The 21,774-nt window shown below is 39.8% G+C and overlaps 1 protein-coding gene across 10 annotated transcripts in view; it reads left to right on the plus strand.

Moving 5' to 3' along the window:
* The window catches only part of LDB2 (LIM domain binding 2), a 357,228-nt gene that overhangs the window by 262,295 nt on the left and 73,159 nt on the right, over positions 1-21,774 (plus strand). For all 10 annotated transcript variants that reach the window (XR_006887971.1, XR_006887969.1, XR_006887970.1 and 7 more), the window contains exon 3: positions 17,535-17,707. Coding sequence is in view for 7 of the 10 variants with exons in the window: in XM_046656756.1 (XP_046512712.1) it covers positions 17,535-17,707 (173 nt within the window). In the remaining 3 variants the exon portion in view is untranslated. The remainder of the gene's footprint in view (positions 1-17,534; positions 17,708-21,774) is intronic.

Raw genomic sequence — 21,774 nt, forward strand, 5'->3', positions numbered from 1 at the left:
GAGGGAGTTCTGGGGGTTATAAAACATATGCTTGACAACTGATATTATCCACTGGCGAGATATTGTTCCTATCTCCACAGCCTGAAATTGCACGAATGATCACCTCGGTTATCAATGCGTGCATGCTCACAATGACCAGGTGGCTCCGGGAATTACCTCCTTGGATTGCTGCAAATCCCTCATCTCCACGAAATTCATCATGCAAAGTCCCCATTATAATGAACCTTGGGTAAAGCTCAGCACTCAATTGTGTTTTAGCTTGTTAAGTGGAGTGTGGGTAGTCTCAGAAATATCACAGCTTGGGAATGTTAGAAAAGAAAGTTCACCTATCTGATCCGTTTCCCACAATCATCTCACCACATGGTCCCATGGCAGTCTCGGTGGTCTGAAATTGAAGTATTTGTCATCTCAGCAGAAGGGCCACTAGGGGAGGCTCCTGCTTGGTAGTGTGAGTTCCCTTGACCAGGGTCTGCATCCTGGAGTCAGCAGCTGGGTGAGCCTCGCAGAGCTTCTGGCAGGTTAGAGGCAGCCACCAGTTACCCAGGGACCTAGCCACCACTCAGCGAACAGTGAGTGCAAGTTTTTGCGTTTGTTTTTGTTCTCTGAGAATCCCATCTATTCCCTTGGCAACTCATCATGGAGGAAATCTGTGATGACAAGTGGAGGCTCTGAGATGCCACACCCCAGCTCTCCATTCCTGGTTGTGCTCATCTTTGTTGAGCAGAGCAAACTCTGTAACACACCAACCACAACTCCAAGTCACATCACTCAATAACTATATGTGTGTTTGTGTACTTGTGCACATATACATGTATACACATACAAACATGTGTACTTACACATATAAACACTCACACATGTACACACTCACACATATACAGACATACAGATACAAACATATGGGGGATGCCTGTTGTTGGGTGCTGGATGCTCTGATAAGTCCTATGGATATAAGTGTGAAACGAGGAAGATTTGGAGTCTGTTCTTGTGGAACCCACATCCTAAAAGGACATAGGACAATTCAAGTAAAGCAGAGTGTCTCTGAATAGTTCTAGAGGTTACCTGCATCCAAAGTACCTGGGATACTTGTCAAAACTTCCGGACCCTGGCCTCATCCCAGCCCCACTGAAACAGATGCTTTTGGGAATGAAGCCTGAAAATCTTTGTCTCAGTATGCTCTCCTGGTGTAGTCTGTTTGAGAACCACTATAATGTGATAAATACTATAATAGAGAAGTGTAGGTTGTCAGTGGAATTTGCAGGAGGTACACCTAACCAGCCTGGCCTGCAGAAATCAGAAAAAGCATGCTGGAGGAAGTCATTCCCAATCTGGGGGCTAAAGAAGAGGAACAGTTGTCCATAAAAAATGAAAGAAGGAAGAAGGATCAGAAAGAATGCCGCCCAGCAGAGGAAAGCCAGAGAAACTATGGGGAGATTTTTCAAAACATACCACCCTTAGTAACTAAGGGACTCCAGCAGACAGATAACAATATGGTGCTTCCTCCATTTGTGGCGCGTCCAATTTAATGGAAGACAAGGTTTTCCTTGGTATCCCAAAAAGCTGCATACATATGTTTCACTTCCTCTTTTTGTGTTTACTTCTTTCCAATAGTGACAACACTATAGAAGCTGAATTGATGTTTGGACATATAGCAGCATCTAGACGTCAGATCTGGAACTTTCTATGTGGTACACTTAGGTATACCAAATTCCTGACTTCGTGCCAGGTGCTATGGCTGCCACCAGTGGAATGAATGATTTCACATTTCCTATACAGAACCAAGAATGTCCTGAGAGAGTGAAACTTTAAACGCCTACACCCTGATGGTCCACTCCTCCACTGGATGCTGCCCACTTCTTAATTTTATGTTTGTTCAGGATCCAGCTTACTGAGGTCAATTAAAGTCAGGAGGAGATGTCGGCTTGATTTAGTAAAATTGGATTCTTTGTCTGCCTTGGGTTTATCTCCTTGGGCTGGGTTGTCATTTGAATTTTATGTTTTTGTCCTTATTTCTTCTGACCATTTTTTTTTCCCCAGGAAGGGTTTTTTGGTGTTACGCTGGCTCTATCTGTTTGCAAGGAAGGTGTTTGTTTCTATAAAGTGCCTGTCCCGTCTGATCTCCATCATCTTTATGGTCTTGCATTCTGTCACTGCGGCTCATGTCTGGCTGTGGTTTGTTATGTTTTGACAGGAGTTTGTTATAAAGCTGGAGATCACGTCTCTGGCTTTGCCTTTCAAACTTTCTTCTTTACAGTAGCCATAAACCCGTGCTGCTAAAATGTTCCCTCTGAGGAAGGGGCGAAATTCTGATAACAAAAGCCTTGAGGGAAAGGAAAAAAGAGGGGAGTGGGGAGGAAGAATTTTGAAGAGATGTTATTAAAGTCGTGAGGTACATGCTAGCAGTCGTTCAAATGTAAGCTGCAAAAAGAATACACAGAGTTTCTAAAGATTCGAGAAAATCATAACAGACAGGCAGGAGAAATGTATCTACGTTACCCTGCCCTGCTGTTTTTAATCTCTGCAATCTTGAACAGGTTGGGAACTGCAGACTAGTGGATTAAGTTAGTCCTGGCTTTGCTAGAAAGGGAGAAAGCCTGGGTGGGAACGCGCATTGGTTTCCCTGAATCCCCCACAGCAGCCATCTTGCAAGTTTGTTTATGAAAATGCTTTGAGTTATCTTGTTCTTCCGTGTGGATGGTGGAATGTAGACAAGGTTTGGGTGATCCTTGTTGTGGTGACTGTGTTACAGCCTTTGTTCTCACCTTCAGTGAGCAGTGATTGAGTACTTGCTGTATGCAAGGCCCTAGCTGTGCATCCCTAGCTGGTCCTGTTGAGCCCTGTTGTGCCCTCGGAGCTTGGCGAGACACTCAATGTGCTTTTTCTATTTCAGTTAATCCTCAAGGTCATTTGGAAAGAAGGTAGTATTATCCCCATGTAACTAGTATATGACCAGCCACTTGGTACATAATACATGTGTATTGATATGGGAGTGGGGGTTGCAGATAAAAAGAATAAGTGGATTCCTTCCTGCTCACTGTCCTAAACCAGGGCTCCCTGGAGTGGCAGAGGTGGGGTTCGGCCCTGTTTGTCTGATTTCACAGCCCGTTTCTTACTTTCCCCGAGGCTGACTCTTCTCTAACCACCTAGGAAGTAAGAGAGAGGAAGAAAACAGCATCAGCTCACTTTACAGAAAAGTCTGGGCATCTTTTTTCTTGCGCAGGCAGCCAAGGTCTGCATCCCTGATTTTGTATCCCTGAGAAATAGCAAAAGGCACCATCTCTGGCACAGAAGATGCCTCAGATCCCAAATGCAGCAGTCAAGCAGCTCCAATGGCGCACCGAGTCACTCCAACTGAACAGGATTTCTCCTGGTGGCCGTGGCCCCCTGACCCGCACGCTTCCCTCACGTGTGGATGCTTGACCAAGGATTTCGGTGGCCTTGGCCCATCTCCTCCCCCTCCTAACACTCACCACCCTCTTCCTCACTGCCTCCCCAAACATTAAGTTGATTCTCTTCCCAGCACTTCTGGTTGGGAACGTGTCTACCCTTCTCTCCTTCCTTCCACCTGTCCTCCGTCACCCCTCCTGCTCTTCTCTCTTTCTAGCTTTTATTCACTATGTATTGAGCACATAGCAATACCCAGGTATTTTCCAGATATGCTATTTCACCCTTATAGCAAGCTAATAATAATAATAAAATAGCTATTATCAATGTCTTATTATGCAGCAATGCAAAGTTCAGCCGTGCGATAAATACTTATTAAGTGCCTCCTACACTTTCCACATTGCTCTCGTTTCTGAGCATATAGCCAGGAGCAAACAGACACAGTTCCTCCCTTCTTGGAGCTTGTATTCTTGTGAAGGAGCAGATAATATACAATATAACATAATAGGTGTAGTCATCAATGTTATGAAGAAAAATTAATTAGGATGTGGGAATAAAGTTTAGCTGGAGGTGGGAGCGTTTCGTGCGTGATTTTATGTGCTCTGCACAATATCCCTATGAGGCTGGCACTGTTCTCATCCTCATTTGAGAGACGAGAAACCTGAGGCCAGAGTGATTAAGTAACTTGCCCAAGGTCACACAGCTGCTATGAGGCAGAGGTAAGGTATCGCCGGGTCCATGATCTTGACCCTATGACGCATTCCTGGGAGTAGGCCAGCCCTGGTGAGGCCTAGGAGAAGCAAAGCCACAAGGGTCCCTGACCTTCTTATCAGTTCTTAATAGTGGCAGAGGAGAAAGAGGGATCCAGAGAGATGCCAGAGCCAGGCCCATCTGGACACAGTGGTCCTGCTTCCGGTCCTGTGGTCCAGTAGATGTCTGGTTCTCCTCATCTCCCACTAAGAGGGTCAGCTCCTCCTGGAGGCAGTGGAGCAGACGGAGTCCAGATGTGCCATTTGATTTTGGGGAATGGAGCCACAGTCCCCTCACTGAAAGGAGATGAGGCAGCTCCAAGGGAGGGACTATGCGACAGTGGAGGAAAGTGAGGGGGGCTCCTGATGCTGTTTGACCCACGAGGACCGTCACAGGTGTGTGCTAACTCTGGTAACCAGGTACCAAGGCTCATGCAAACCACACCCATTCTAGAGCCCACAGAATGCCCAGAGGCTGCCTTCTCTTGCCTAAATCCTCAAGTTTTTCTGAAAATCTGCACATAGCATGTCAGATTCCAGCAGTGAACCCCCACGCAGTTTTATCAAACTTGAGTGGGTGTATTTGAGCTGTTAGTCCTGCTGCCAGAAAGCCTATGCAACATTTAATTCACTGTCAGAATCTTTGTTCCTTTCCTTGTAGACACAATCTACGAGTCAGAAGCACAGCCCCAGTGGACTCTGTGGAATGTGAAGCTGACCCCCTTTTACTACTTCTCATTTCCAAGGATTTTTACTTCCCTGTAAAGTGCCCCTGGAATGCTGACTTGGCCTGCAAATATTCTTTCCTTTTTTTTTTTTTTTAAAGAAGTGTGCTTTTGTGTGGTTGTTTGGAGTTGCGATGTTTATGAATTGTGCACACGGTTACAATAATGCAGAAGCCCTTTCAAACCTGATAGTCTCAGATGGGACACTTTTTCACTTGCAAAACTCAAAATTAACTTTAAGCCCAAGATGAATCTTTCAAAATGATTAGTCTCTAATCCTTAATTATCTGGACTAGAACATTCAGGTACAAAAATTCCAGCTAAGGGGCCCTAAAACCTTATTTTCTTCTTGTGATTTTGTTGCCTCAGCTCTGAACTATGAGAGTGGCTTTACCTCTGCATTAGAAACCCGCGCGTATGCATAACCAGTCTGAGGTTGGCAGACTGTCTGCATAGACATGCCAAGTCTGCATTCATCCATTTGCCAAACATCCCTTAAGTACCTATTTACATCACGAATGTGCTGTGATACTGAAATGATCAAGAAATGTTCCCTGCCTTCAGGGAACTACAGTCACTGAAGGGAAGACAATAAAATTGACAATCGCAATACAGTGGGATAAATCGCGTAGTCTGTGCATGTATGGAGTGCTGTGGGAGTAACGACATTCATGAAGTGCTTAGCAGAGTCAGGCTCTGTGCCAACCACTTAACACTCATGATGTTATTCATACCTGTTACTGCCCACTGAATTAGTAACTACACCATTTGACAGATGAAGAAACTGGGGCTTAAAGAGCGTAAATCATTTGTTCAAGGTCACAATGTGAGCAAATGGCACAGCTAGGATATGAATTCAGAACTTCCCCTGAGGCACGTAATTTTATAATCACTTTGAGTACAGAAGAGAGAAGTGGAAAGCTCGAAGGCAAAGGAGGATGCTCAGCCAGAGCAGATGGTACTGTAGCTGAGATTTGAGAATGCCTAAGACTTGGGATGAAAAAGAAGAGGTGGGGTTAGGACACCTCAGGCAGAGGATGCTGTGAGAGCAAAGGTTTTGAGGAATAGTCCATGGAAACACTAAGGAAGTGAGTGAGATTGAAAGGGAGTTGAGAGAAGGGTGGTGGGGACAGCCAGTTTATTATTTTAATTCTACAAACCTTTCCTTTGACTTCAAAATCCACTTTAAAGGGTCATGTCCTATTAGTTTCGGTTTCAGTGACCACTTAACACCTTAGAAGGAACGTCTTGATGAATATCCAGCTTTCGGGGAGGGCCCAGTTTTACCCACATCTGCCTCTCTGCAGAGAGGAGGTGATCTCTTTCACTACTTTTGGCATCGCTAAAGCTTGCTGAGTCCTGGTTTCGATTAAGTTTGAAATCACACACATATGTCTGTTTCTCTAGCAACACTTCTCTAACCCAGTTGAGTTGTGCTGATATTAAAACACAAAATTGAATGACTTGTGGTGTCCCCATGGGTTTGAGTTTGAGAAGCCTCAATAAATCATACTGAAATAATTTCATAAGAATTCTTGAAGTTGGCACCTTTGAAAAATCAAGGAAGAGAATTTCTCACTTTTCTAGTCTGGAGTAGTTTTTTCCTTTAGCCAAGTGAACGGGTGTTTGGGTAAAATAACTCCAGAAAATTGCAGACCATCTGAAAATGTCAAATGTAGATGAGTCACTTGGAGCAATAACCACAAGAGCTGGCTGCCTGTAATTTATTACTTAATTTCATCATCTACGTGTAGACGAAGCTTTGAGTACCTAAGGGCTGCTGCTTTGTGAGGGACACACTCTGTGATCAAAATGGCAGAAAATGTAAAAGTTGATGGTATTCAGTGCTGGTGAAGTTGTGGGTAAACACATACTATCAGAGCTGGTGAGGGAGTGAACTGGTCACTGCACTTGGAAGAGCATTTACTGGTACCTAGTTAAATAAGATATATTTTTTTTCCTTTGTCAGTAGCTACCCTGTTGGAAAAAATTAAAAAGCAATTTGTATGCCCCTCAACACGAGAATGTCCAAACAACGTGTGAAAGTGTGGTACTGTGGAATATGGTGCAGTGATTAAGGCCAGTGAATTAGCCTTAGAGCTCAAAAATACATTGAGTGAAAAAAGATAAGTTCCATACAGATATGATACCTTTTACATAAAAACAAAACAAAAGGCACTCACACAAAATATATATTTTCAATGGAGACATATAGGTAAAGATAAATGTATACACAAAATATATATTTTCAATGGAGACATATAGGTAAAGATAAATGTATAATTTAAAAAATGAAGGCTACATATACTGATAACAAAGATGACCTAGGGAGAGGTGAGGGCACTGGCATTGCTGGGTACCTGGTGGTCAGCAAAACTTTAGACTTGTTAATTGCGTTAGTAATAATTTTACTAATTCAATGTATTACTAATACTAATATATTACTTAGTAATTGTATTAGTTAACCCTAGCCGCTTAAACAAACGAACCTCTGTGTTTCAGTGGCTTAACGCAATAGAAAGGTATTCTGTGCTGGAAAGTCCAGATGGGTTCTCCCAATCTGTGACAGCTCTCCTCCCAGTGGTAATTCAGGAACCCAGGTTCCTCCCATGGCCTGGCTCCTCCAACCATGGTGGCACCCATGGAATCCTCTGCCGGGTCTTCAGTATCAGGTGCCAGAGGTAGGGAAGACTGTACCTATTTCACATAGAGTGATTTTACTCATCATGTCTGGAAGCAGAATTTTTCTTCTTGATATCTACTTGGTTGAAAAAAGTGAAAATAATGGAACTGTCTGTTGGACATTGGTTACAGCTCCATCACATGGCAGCACTCAGCTGAGAAGGTATTTAGGAAGTGAGGTCTAGTTATATGCCTAGAGAAAGAACTCAGATCTAGTCAACATACAGTGAGTCTCTGCGACAGTAATGTATTAATTTTTTGCACATGTATTACTTATATAATTCAAAAATTAATAAGAATTAAATTCAGCCTTAGAAATAAACCAATGCTGGTTGATTAAGAACAATAGTTCTGCTTTATCCCACCCTGGCTCCAAGTAATTACGCGGTTTTACTTTGCTCGCCATCATCTTCTTCTGCTGTAAAATAAGGGTTTGGAATACAATCACAGATAACCTAATTGCATTTATTAAATAATTATTAATATTTTGCATTATATTTTTTCTACGTCTGTTAAGTGCTATTCATAATCATTAATCAGGAACTAATCAGTATCACCATGAGTTGAGTTCATTCCTACTCAAATCAGAGAAACATGCGAAAGATGTTCTTTTTTAACGGTATTTTTGAGATATGGAACTAGCTTGGGGTACATTTTAAGGTCTTCAAAAACCCTTTAGAATTAGAAAATGTTACTGGGAATCGCCAGACTAAGCTTGAAGTCTTTTCTGGCTTTCTCATTCTAAATTAGGACCCAGGCTAGTGCCTCAGGGAGAGCACCGCCTTCATGGATCTTTATTAAAGGAAAGAATGAATTCACAAGTTGAATTTATGCAAAAATGTTTACAAAAGCGTGTTGATGTGTGTGCACAAGACAGTAAGGTTTATACTGAGTACAAAAATTATTCAATAATTGAAAATATGTTAATAGATAGCTTTCTAAAAGAAATTAGACAATCAACTCAAGAGGAACTGAGAAGGCATTTGATCAAATTAAACATCCATTAGGATTAAAAAGAAAAAATCATGAAAACAAGGATTAGAAGAATAATTTGATTTTCTTTTCATAATAAGTAATATGATCTGAACTCAGATCAACATACAGTACTTCCCTTAGTCATTAAAAAAATCAGGGGAAAAAAAGAGAACGTCTACCACTGCCTTCATTGTTTAATATTTTTTTCTGGAAATTCTATTCTAACCATTGCAATAAGACGCGAAATTAACGATATAAATATATTGGAAGGAAAGAAGGGAACAAAATTTTCAATATTTGGGAATGATGGATTTTTTTCACTTAGAAAATTCAAAACATATTCCAAAAAAAACTATCAAAATTAATAAGAGCATTCAATTAAATGTCTGTGTTCCAAACAGAAATAATAATTTAAAAAATTACATTAACAATTCAGCATAACTAAAATATTCCAAAATTATCTTAACAAGAAATGTTAGCTCTGTCTCTCTATAAAAAACTACAGAATTATTTTGAGGTAGAAATAAAGACAAACAAGTGGACAAACATTTCATTGTCCTGTATGGGAAGGTTGTGTATTTTAAAGATGTCAACTCTTTCTTAGAAAATTTAATTTAAGTCAACCTTCTTCCAATGTTTTTTGGAATTTGACAAAATTATCTTAAGATTCATCTTGAAGAATAAATATAGTCATGAAAATGTTGAAATAAAAATAATACAGAGGGGCCGGCCCAGTGGCACAGTGGCTAAGTTTGCACAGTCTGCTTCAGCGGCCTGGGGTTCACCGGTTCGGATCCCGGGTGTGGACATGGCACCGCTTGGCAAGCCATGCTGTGGCAGGCGTCCCACATATAAAGTAGAGGAAGATAGGCACGGATGGTAGCTCAGGGCCAGTCTTCCTCAGCAAAAAGAGGAGGATTGGCGACAGATGTTAGCTCAGGGCTAATCTTCTTCTTCAAAAAAAATAATAAAATAATACAGAGGCCAGAAATAAATCTACCAGATGTAAACCACACTGTAAAGTTTCAATAATCAAAATAAATATTGTACTGTCATAAAGAGAGAGTAAGAGAACTCTACGTAATGGAATAGTTCACCAGACAAGATCGTCTAAGGTATAAATGTATACGATCTGGTCAAGGCACCTGCCCAAACCGTGAGAAATGCACGATGTTCCCTAACACGTGCTCTTCCCATGGCCTGGACAACTCTCTTCCCCGTGACTCTGTGTCCCTGATTGATGTCTATTCATCTTTTAGCTTCAGTCTTTCTCTGACACCTTGCTCTTTCCATTAGTAAGTAGAGCGTGGCTTTATCCTGGAAGTCAGTAAGGGATCTCAATTTCATATCCAACGGGTGATGATTCATGGTAAGGGGTCCAGCCATGGCTGTAGACCTCCTGCATAGTGTTATTGTCAGTACCCTGGATAAAGGGATAAAGGAATTTTGCCCATCATGAAAGGCACACATCTGAGAGAAATACTCTGTGATGTAGCTGACAGAATCAGGATCCAAAATTATCTGAACATGCCAAAACACTGGTAGAACTAAATGAGATGGAACCTGGCAGGCTTCCGTGTAAGTTCCTATAACTTGGAACGTGTAAATGCATTCATGGATTGCATCGACTCCTTCAGCAAATGTATACTGGGTCCTCATTGTGTGTCAGGCAATGGATAAGCAGTGGAGAACAAGATGGAGCCATGGCACACATCTCACTTGTCCTTAATTAATGAGTCAATAGCTCTGAGAATTGCTGGATCAGAAGCTCTTTGAGAGCTGGGTCCTTGCTTTTTCTCCAACACTTAGTGCAAGATGGTGTGGCTGAAGTCTTAGTCAAATTATTAAAAATTTGGGAGATATAAAATGGAAGAAAAAATGCCTATTATATTTCTGGGAGGATCAGAAATTTTTGTGGCATATTGGGACCCTGTTGACCAATGGATGATACGTTAAAGAATAGAGTCGCTTCATCAGATCATATCATTGGCTCAAAGCTTCCCATGCTATCCTATTGCACTAAGAATAAAATGTAAGCACTTGCCATGGCCTAGAAAGATCCACATAATCTGGCCCTGACTCTTTCTCTGAGCTCATCTATATCTCACTCTCCTTGACTCTGCTCCTACCAGACTGCCTTCTTTCTGATACTAAGCTCATTCACCCCAAACTCATTCCTGTCCTAGGGCTTCTGCCCTTGCTGGTCCTTGGTCCTAGACCTCTCCACTGCCAGATCTTCATGTGATCCTATTCAATCAGGACTCAGCTCCAACATCACCTCTCCTCTGCAGCCTTCCAGGCCGGCCAGACTAAACCAACCTGCTTTCTCTCACCACCAAGTTTGTTCTCAGACTCCCTGCTTGCCTGCTGTTTATCTCCAGCACCCAGAACAATGTCAGGCCTGTAGTAGGTACTTAATCAGTGTATATTAAATGAACAAATCTTTGTACAGCAAGAGAGGTCATCAGAGAGAAGATATTTAAGTCAAATTGCTTTGGTTGAGAAAAGAAGTAAAAGGTATGTTAGAATGAAAATGATGCCTATTTATGAAAGTCAAGTTGTTTGACTTGCTTTCCCTTAACCAAGACAAAGGAATCTGCCTTGAACCCATATCACCCCATCAATGTTTGAGCATGTTTCATTTCCATTATTTGTCTATTTGTAATGGTTATTTACCCATAAATGAAATCATCAGTAGTGTTTATTTCACTACTAGGAGTATCTCTATTTACGTTAGCATAATTCATTCATTGATTTCTGAATACAGTTCAGTCTAAAGTTTAAAGAATCTTTGTGTTATCATGTACATCAGCAGTAGAATTTCCATTTGAATTTCTGAAGACTGTAGCTTTAGAACAACTATATACAACTACACAGATTTAGACAACCAAATTTGTTCATTAGCATGTTTATAAAAATTTCTTAAAAACCTAATCAATTATTTTATTATAACTAACTTCATCTAATTAAAAACACAAATGTGTGATTATGGTTTTTTCTTTCCAATGAGGAGGAAAATCATTAGTTAAATAATTGCCAAGTGTTGAGTGGTACTTATACATTGTTAGTTACAAACCTTCCTCTAATTCCACATTTTAATCCAGGGTTATCAACCTGTTTCATTTTTTGAAGTGAATTGTCTTTGAAATAGAGATTACAGGTACTTAGAATAGTAAATGATGGTCCAAAATCAAAAGGTCTTAACATTAGACAATGATTTTTCAAAGGACGTGAAGAACTTTAGAGTACTTAAGATCCAAACATTAGAATTGCAATTTGGCAAGGATCTTTACCAAGAGCTAGAATCAGACTTAATAAACTATTAGAGAATTAGAGATTCTCCAGATAAGGAGTAATTGCTACATCAATTTCCCTAAAAGTATTCGAGTATGCCTGTTTTACCACAACCTCACCAAGTTTATGTTTTAATCTTTTTATTATTTTAATTTGTAATATTTAATTTGATTACTAGTTTGAACATTTTCCCATATGATTATTTTCTACTTGCAATTTCTTTCATGTGAATTACCTAGAAACATTCTTAAGATTTTAAGAAAAGCATTTCATGTTATTAATAGAAATGAAGTGCCCTGAAAGACAGGTGCACAGTAGTCGATATCTTCTCAATGACTAAGAGTTCCCAACGTATACCATTTGGTTTCTAAGTAGGGAAAAGAATCAGCTAAGATCTAGAAAAATCCTGTAGATACCCTAACATCTACAAGTAACACCTACAAGAAAAGACAGAGGCTCAATCCTGGCTCCACAGTTCCATCAGCTGAATTGCAAGAACTTCTGGGGAGGAGGGGTCAGTGGTTGGTAACAAAACAGAACGACAACAGGAAACTTCCTAAGAAACTAGAATTCAGAGCTCAACATCCAAATTATGAATACATTTTTAGCTATTTCTGGACTAATCATGTTTACCTACAAGGTAGGCCTGATTTATACATTAGACATTCTTTATACACATTTTGGTCTTCTCAATAATTTAATCTGTGATTTCCTTTCCTCTTTCACAAATACATAGATAAATAACATATGCTATATTCCACTCACCTAACATCACAGAAAATCTTCCCACGAGATCTTCTCACCTTACTTCCCCTTCCCAACTTTGGGAGCTTTGATCTAAATGTGTTAGAAAAATGGAATCTTTTTTACACTCTACTATCATCTTAATCTGTCTTCAAGAATGTTTGAAAGTTGTAATCCTTTTCATGGGAGCACAGTGTAGATTTAGGTATATCAATATTTAAATTATTTTTAACTCCAAGGATTAAAGTATAAATGTAAAGTGTAAGGGTAGCTTATGAATGTGGCAGTATAAAATTTAAGTAGATCCGGAATTGGTGTGGCTGATGAGTAAGGGGGCCGTTGAATCTAAATTTGAATGTTCACTGATTTCAAGTCATTTATATTAGGCTGTGCAGTGTGGTTACACGATTTACTAAATTAAAAGGACATTTTAATCTTCTCGGAGCTTCAAAAATAATAAAATTGTACGTTGAATTCAGCATGAGAGAAAACTGGCAAAGAGTTCAAAATCACAAATCCATTTTTTCACTTTATCTGTTATCACATTGTGTTATAGACACTTAGATACTTGTTAACTCTCTTGTTATAAATGAGTTTGAAAGACAAGGACAAAAATCTATCTTTGTGTTTCCAGCACCTACCAAGAAGCTTTCCACCTACTCTGGGCTCAGTGAATGTTTATAGAAGAAATCAGTGAGCTATAGAGTGATTTCCTCAAGCGTATGTGATTTTTTTCCTGTTTATTTGTCGCATTCACTGCATATTACCTAGATATTGCCCACAGTGTGTGTGTGTGTGTATGTCTGTTATATTTTTTAGTCTACTCTCTTGCAGAACAGGAGCACTTTGGCAAAGACAGTCTTTGTGGCAGGCAGAATAATGGCCCCCCCAAAGATGTCCAGTCCTAGTCCGTCGTATCTGTGAATATGTTACCTTACAGCTGCAAAACCTTTGCAGATCTGATTAAGGACCTTGAGATGGGAGATTATCCTAGATCATTTGGATGGATTCAGTGCAGTCACCAGAGTCCTTAAAAGCGGAAGAGGGAGGCAGAAGAGGAAGTGAGAGTGATGCTGTACGAAGACTCCATCTACCATTGCTGGCTTTGAAGATGGAGGAAGGGGTCACAGCCAAAGAATGCAGGCAGCCCGTAGATGCTGGCAAAAACAAGAAAACTGATTCTTCCCTAGGGCCTCTAGAAAGGAACACAGCCCTACTGATGCCTTGATTTTATCCCAGCAAGACCCATGTCAGATTGTCGGAACTATAAGATAGTAAACGAATAAACAGAATTTAAGCCACTAAGTTTGTAGTAATTTGTTACAGCAGTGATAGAAAACTAATATGGTCTCTGACACGTCGTTTTATCCCCTTCAGCTTCTAACACAGTGTGTTGCCCAAAGAGGGACTCAGATATCTCTTGCAGTTGATCATTCTCATCGCTTCCTCTTTATGTTGCGACAGTCTTCACTGCCCCATGCCAGGCTGGAAGAGGACAGCATTAATCAGGATTCCTCTGTTTGCAAATGACAGAAAGCTAACACAAACTCACTTAAGCAAGGAAAAAAACAAGAGGAAGGGCAGGCGCATCTCACGTAAGTGGGACCTCCAAGGGCTGGAAGTGGCTTCAGTCCCAGCTAAGACGAGGGCCCGAATCAGTCCGCAAAGACCCTCTATCTCTCTGATCTGCTTTCCTCTGGATGCGAGCTTCTATAGTTCCATGATTCACATTTTTAGTGGCAAAACTGACCTCTTTCTTTCAGGGAAGGATTCTAAGTTGCCACCTTTGCAGCCTATGGGGTTGAAAGGGTGTTATGTTTATTCATTGCTACATTTAAAAATGCTCCAAAATTTGTTGGCTTAAAATACAAACAATTCTTTTATTTACTCATGATTCTGCAATTTGGGCAAAGCATATCAGGGACAGCTCATCTCTGCTTCATCCGACACCAGCTTAAGGCAGCTCAGTTGGATCTCAAGGATTCACTTCCAAGACGGCCTCATTCACATGAGCTGGTGTTGGCCCTTGGCTGGAAGCTCAGCTGACGTTGTTGGCTGGAAGATGCCGTTCTCCTTCATGTGACTGCTCCACATGGCTAGGTTGGGCGTCTGTCAGTCTTAGAGTAGTTGGCCTTTGTACATAGCAACTGACTTCCCCCCAAGCACAAGATGGAAGCCTCCAGGCCTTCTTAAAGTTTAGCTCAAAACTGACACAAGGTCATTTGTGCCACATTCTATCAATTAAAGAAGATCACAAGGCCCAGCCTAGATTTGAGGAGAGGGGACTACACACACAAGGACGTGAATACCATTGTCATGGTTCATTGGGGCCACCAGAGTAGCAGTCTACCATAGTGGATAATGGAGCTTTGTGAGTGATGGTTCAAACAGGACAATGGGGAAAATTGTAAGGCCAGTCCCACAAAGGAAACAGGGCTGAAAACAAACCTCAGGTATCCATAACAACCATTTCCTAGAGTGCTAGAAAGTATTCACTGAAACAAAGCAGCATTCCCCTCTAAGGGTATTTACTATGTAGGTTGTACATTTTCTGGAGTTGTAGAGGTAATTAAAATTTTAGGTTTAAAATTAAGAAATTTCGAACTTTTTTCCCATTCAACTTTTCTTGTACTATGAATGAAAAATGATGATAATACATAGCAAACACTACTACAAAGGAATTAAACTGTGCAGGATTCGTGATGAATAAACTGTAATGTGGCTAATCCAGAGGTGTTTATTTGCAGTAACCTTTTTAATGTGACAATTCCTTGGATGTTGTAGTGAAATATTTTCACTCTACGTCTACATTTTTATGCTTTGTATTATTTATTCTCCACGGTACAGATCCCAAAATGTCAAATTCCTAGAGCTGTTTTATGGTAGTTTTAAGTTAGAATATTTGAAATGTATTAAATTAACTTTGTTTAGCAAAGTACAGTAAGGTTTTTTGCTTTAACAAAGTTTTCTTCATAATAAAGGCCATGCATATTTTTAGGGATATGGTGGACTCAAGTTACTCTTATTTGAATTTTATATTTTGACAATGAACGTGCTCTATTGGGGATCAGGCAGTATTTAGAAAATGTATATATAAGGATTATTTAAGATGGAATTGCCAAAGATCCTGGAATATTTTGAACACACTTGTTGGTTGATTTTACTGCAGTAAATATGAGGCAATAACAACTACATAAATTATTCAGAGAGAGTCATCCACATGGAGACTCTTTAGAGGTCGCTTCAGGAAACAGTTTGGCAGCGTATTCTTTTCATAGTCATTTTTTTCCAAATCCATGTACCAAAGAGCTATAGATCCATACGGAATGGATTAACACTGATTCTTTTAAAATGAAATGAAATATTTTAAAACATTCAAGTGAGGGTTGTATGATCTTTCCTCCTAAAGCTCTCTTTGGTAATTTATTTATCTTAAATATTATTTTTGTCTTTCAGGAGGCATTATATAGTGAACGTAAGAGATTTATTAAAAACCTGAGAGTGCTTTAGTACTTTGCTTCAAAATCTGCACATAGGCAAAATTTCTGATATTATGAGTTGGGATTTTCAGTGTAAGAGGATTTAAAATCTCTGCTAAAGCAAGGGCTTGTTAGCTGTTTCTAAGCGTCATGTATCAGAGACCCAGCTACTTACCAATGGCTCCAACTACAATGGGGCAGGACGGGACACATGGAATGAAAGAGACCCATTTAGATCAAATGGAAGGCATCAAGTTCTCTTAAAATGGGCCTTTCATTCTAGAAAGATATCTTATCCAGCTCCAGAAGCAGATAGAATAATCATCGTTTACATAGGTGTGGCTCTCTTTGTACATGCAGATACCGGTCACTTTTGAAAGATTTCCATTCATTAAGCAGTTTGAGCCATAGTGTTGGAAAGAGCAAGTGCTGCTGCAGTGTTTGCACAATTGAAGTTAGAGACCCCAATCACCTATTCACAAATTATCTGACTTTGGAATATTCCTAATAGCCTCTTTTTTTCATAATAACCTTTTTTGGATCTCAGTCCCTACACTCTTGGGATTGTTCAGAGGATCCAAGGAGAGAATGCCAAAATACTTCACATGCTAAAAAGCACTACATTATTAACATTTATATCTTTATGACTACTGTCACTACTGATAAGACATGATATGATAACCAGCCTGTAAACAATCCATTGAAAAATCCAGGTTGACTGGATGTGTTTTATTTTTTGAAAATATGTTCCCTTAGAGAATATGCGTGAGGTCCAAAGTAGTCAATGTGTTTGTCTCCATTATTTGTAAAGTACTTTGCTATTAACGCCCTCAGGTCCATCTCAACTCTCAGCAACCCTGTGTGCAGCAGAGCGGATCCCTGCCTGGTCATTTTGCCCCATCCCCTCACCTTCTGGCACTGTATCACACCGCAGTGCTCTGCAGCTATTCATAGGGATTTCATGGCCAGTTTTGTTCAGAAGTAGGTGACCAGGTCCTTCCCTAGTTTGTCTTAGTCTGGAAGCTCTTCTGAAACCTGTCCACCATGGTGACCCCACTGGTGTTTGAAATATTGACGGCATAGCTTTCAGCATCACAGCAACATGCAGCCACCACAGTACGACAACTGACAGACAGATGGTGTGGTTTCCTGACCGGGATGAACCCAGGCGTTGGCAGTAAGAGCACCCAATCTTAACCACTAGACCACCAGAGCTGGCTTTGAAAGTCATAACTCTTACATTATTGACGTTCAATGGACACAAAATCTGGACAGATGACTGTAAAAGTTTTTCCTGAATAGTTGGGGATTTTGTTTTATTAACTGTAACTCAGAAGAATCATGGCTGTTTATAAAGAGAAATTTGCCTCCTGGTATGGTTTCTTGAGATGATTTGTATCCAGTTGGAGGTCTGGTGATGGTGGGGGGCATGTGGGAGCAGTGGGAGCAGTGGGAGCGGGATATTTTTATTAACTTTTTGTTTCTCTGTGTTTCTCTCCCAGCTATCGGCAGGACCCTCATCCCTCGTTACTTTAGCACTGTGTTTGAAGGAGGGGTGACCGACCTGTATTACATTCTCAAACACTCAAAAGAGTCATACCACAACTCATCCATCACGGTGGACTGCGACCAGTGTGCCATGGTCACCCAGCACGGGAAGCCCATGTTTACCAAGGTACAGGGCGGGCTCAGCAATGTGGCTTGTTCTTCTCTGGGTGTACTGAAGGATAATAATTAAGGTTTTCTTCTGGAACTTTGAGCTGATTTATCACATCTTAGACACTTTGAGCATTGTGAGATACACTTTTTTGTTTCTGACTTGGCTACATGCTTGGTGAACATTTTTCTAAGGTGTGTGTATGTAATACAGAGCACATGAAAGTCAAACGTGATAGATCCTCAAAACTAAGAGGAAGAGCGATTCGGCTGCCTATCAAACTCAGGTTGCAAAATTAGAATTTTGGCTTTTATACAATGGGTCTTGTGCAGCTAAAAGAACATTCTTCCATTGCTATGTGGCCAGTATTTGTGTTTTGTTACTAAAATTAAACACTTCTTAAAGCTAAATTCAAATGTTAACAAACAGTGAAAAAAATCAACTAACCACAATTCAACTAGTTGTCATCTTTAAGGAACATAAAAATATAAATGAAATTAGGGAATTCCGAGTTTAAAGATTGTTTCCCCAAATTATAAGTTCTGTGGTTGATCAGTCAACAAGTAAGCACAGTAGAGGTAGAAGTTTGTTGTGAAAGAGAGATAGAGAAACACAGGGCAGGAAGGATGGGTGGAGGAGGAGGAGATACAGTCTTTGAGGCAGGATTCAAGGCCCTAGGGAGGATGTGAAATGAAAGAGAGGAGAGTTAGAGGACGAACCCATCTTCTATACAGTCTACACCCATGATCCTTCCCACACACAGACAACTGACATATGGAGCATTCCCTCTGGGCAAAGACCTTTCTGGAACACTAGAGACTATCACTTTACGTCTTTTCCCAAGTAGAAAAATTAGTAAGAACAAATATTTAGTCATAGACTCTGGCAAACTAAGACTCAATGTGAAATGAATTTGTAGTAGTAATGATAGCAAGTATCTCTTTTAGTTGAAAAAACAAATGACAACCCTCTCTTTATAGTTAAGGAGAGCTGAATTATTAGGGCTAACTGCAAAAGCCCAAATTATAAAACCAAAGATGTGTTTGTTACTTATACACAATTTTGTTGAAAGAATAAAAGTAAAGTGTTTATTATTTAAAGTATTCTGTGATCTTGTTGGTGCAGTTTAACCTTTCCGGTGTCCACGAGGTGTAGAAAACCAAAGGCAAAGGAAATGGCTATAAAATGCAAAAGCAAATCATCAAATGCCGTTGGTGTTATGGAATCGTGATTTTGCCAATAGATGCTTTACATGTGGAACGGAAGTTGGGTTTTTCTCTTTCTTCCTTTTTAGTAGTTGAGCAGAGAGGAAGGTTGTCCTTCATGGGCCAAGAAGATTCCCACTGGGTGCAGAAGTCCATGCCGGGAAGAGAGTTTTGCTTTGTGGAAGGCAGTGATCACCGGGATTTCAGTTTAGTCTGTCCATCTATCACTTCATTTTGGAGACATAAAACATTTACATAATCTTGTAGATCAGATGGATAACACAACCCTTTTCTAGTGTTATGAAGTCTGAGCACTTCAGAGAAAGCATTTCTCTGCTGCTTCATTATCGTTTTTTTGTGTAGGCTTAGTGTTACTTTTAGGTAATTGAAGAAGAACATACCGATTCCTTATGCTTTAAGGGAAAAAAAAGATCCATGATAATTAAATAAAACTTTGCCATAATGAGGGAGCTGCTTCCAAAGCCTATAGCCATTGAAAACAAAAAAGCATCTTGTAGTAGTCCTTTTATATATTTCCTCAATTTCTTTCTTTCTCAGGCCAAAACTTCATAAATGAGCAGAGTCAGTTGCTCTGAAGATAGAGCGCTGTACATTCAGGACTGGCTTTATGTCGAAAAGAATCCCGTTCTTCTGATGAATTGATAAAGTACTTTTTTCATTCAAATCAAGAAACTAAGGCTTTCCTCTGGGGCCTTCTCCCTCATCCTGCACTTTTCCCCTCTCCTATGGCTGAGTGGTTTGTTCAGGTGTCTAGGGCACTCACCGGGAAGACCTGAGCCTTTGCCTGAATTCAGCTCTCTCAGCCTCAAGCTCATTTATTTAGATCACCCATCTGACTCTACTCCCCGGCAATACGTTTGCCAACTCTTGTAATGAATATTTCCATACTGTGATGAAAAATATCACTTTCTGGGAAATGTAGCTTAGCTCTGTGGACTTAGTCCAGATGCTAATTATGCACATTTATTTTTAGAAAATTCTAAAGGATTTTTTTTTTTGCTCTTTGGTGATTATTATACTGCCCTAAGAATCGTTTCAATTTTTCTTTTGTTCTTATATTAATTAAAAATAACTCATCTCCATGTAATAAAATAATATGACTATTTAGTATAAAACAGTGGGCTAATGACCTTTCAGTATCACAAAGAAAAATAGTTTGGAAGCCGATGCTTTATTTTTAAAGGGGAGTCTGCTATTAGTTCCTGGCATTAGTTAGCATATTATGTGTAGGCAGTATCACATTGTTCTAATTTAGACTATCAAGAAACTCTAATTCCCCAAATAGCATTTGACCCAGTGGTTCTGAGTTGCTTTTATGAAAATTTGGTCAACTAGTGAATCAAAACTCAGTTGCAGTCCTAATCAACACTAATATTTAATATTCCTCAGGAGTATAATGCACATTTTGCAATTTCCTGATCCTAGGCACATTATAGATTATGGATAAATGTGTAATTAGAATTTTAAAACACACATTAGGAAGCCTTTCTTTTTTGTATTCATTTTGAATCAAATTGAAAACAAGGCTTAATAATCAGAAGGACAATCACCAAGGTTTTCAAAATTAAAGATCCTTGAATTGTATTTGAGGGTGCGAACGCTGGCAGATGAAGAGAGGAGCCCTCTCTGGGGTACTTGTTGGGTTACTTTTAGGTTTTACAAACTGGAACAATAATTACAGCCGTTACTGGCCATGTTTATCACTTGTATAAACATAGACATATTTTTTCTGGTTTCAATTGTTTATTATAAAATTATTTACTACTATAGAAAAATACCATGGAAGTGCACCACTCATTTTCCTATATGAATACTCATTCATGTCTTTGACAGCTAGTGCGTCTTTCTTTCCTTAGCCAGTATACCGTGTTATACCAGGATTAATACATTTCAACTCTTATCCTGACTCTAACCAAATGATTATAATATCAGTGATAGTATTGCTCTAATGTGTGTGTGTATATATATACACATGCATTTACATACGCAGTATCTCTAAAATACAGCGAGTTTTATGCAACCATTACTCTAAACACGCTATTCCATGCACGCTGTTCCAAGCATAAAGAACAAGAAAATTAAATAAACACTCCCACCTAAAAAGCACATTTTATTTCATAAAAGCTGTATGAGAACCATTGTATCATACAACTACATGGTCAATGTTACTTTACAATTAGTCAAAGGAAGAAAAGGGTTAAAAAGCTACCGGTTAGTTTGAGAAATGTTCTTTTTTAGTTCTCTTGTTCCTGGCCTAGTCTCAAGCTAGCACGTGATCTGCTGAATGCCTGCCAGCCTCTTTCTTGTTGATCCTCCGGAGACCATCTGTGCTGGGGGCATTGATTAGAGTGTGTCTGCTGGGATTACATCTTTTCTGTTGCCATGCCAACTAATCAGCTGATTTTGGTTACCACAGAAACAAAATGTCAGAGCTCACAGTACGGTAACATGAATTCAGCACAACAGAAAATGTTTTCTTAATTGGGGACCCTTTTGATTTTGGATTCCAAGTGAAAGGCAGCTTTAAAAAAAAGGCCAACTTTAGATAAAAGCTACATTAATTGTATTCATTAAGAGGAATGCACAGAATTTTTCAGAAAAGAGAAAACATTAATTCCCCTTCATAAGCTATGCCCATTTTTTACCATATCCAAACAAGGAATTTATGTATTTTTTCTTAAGAGCCTCTATTCCATTTACTGATTATTGCATATAAAATAAATCGCAAAGCCTTCCGTGTCCTTTAACTTCCATGGTGGGAGCAGGGGGCAGAGAGGCTGCATAGAGCTTGGGAGGAGGCTGTGGGTATAATTACTTGGGGAAGACCAGCAATGACCAAATTCTCCTCCATCCTTGCAT

Source organism: Equus quagga, chromosome 3 (genome assembly GCF_021613505.1).
Source record: "Equus quagga isolate Etosha38 chromosome 3, UCLA_HA_Equagga_1.0, whole genome shotgun sequence".
NCBI classification, from domain to species: Eukaryota; Metazoa; Chordata; class Mammalia; order Perissodactyla; family Equidae; genus Equus; species Equus quagga.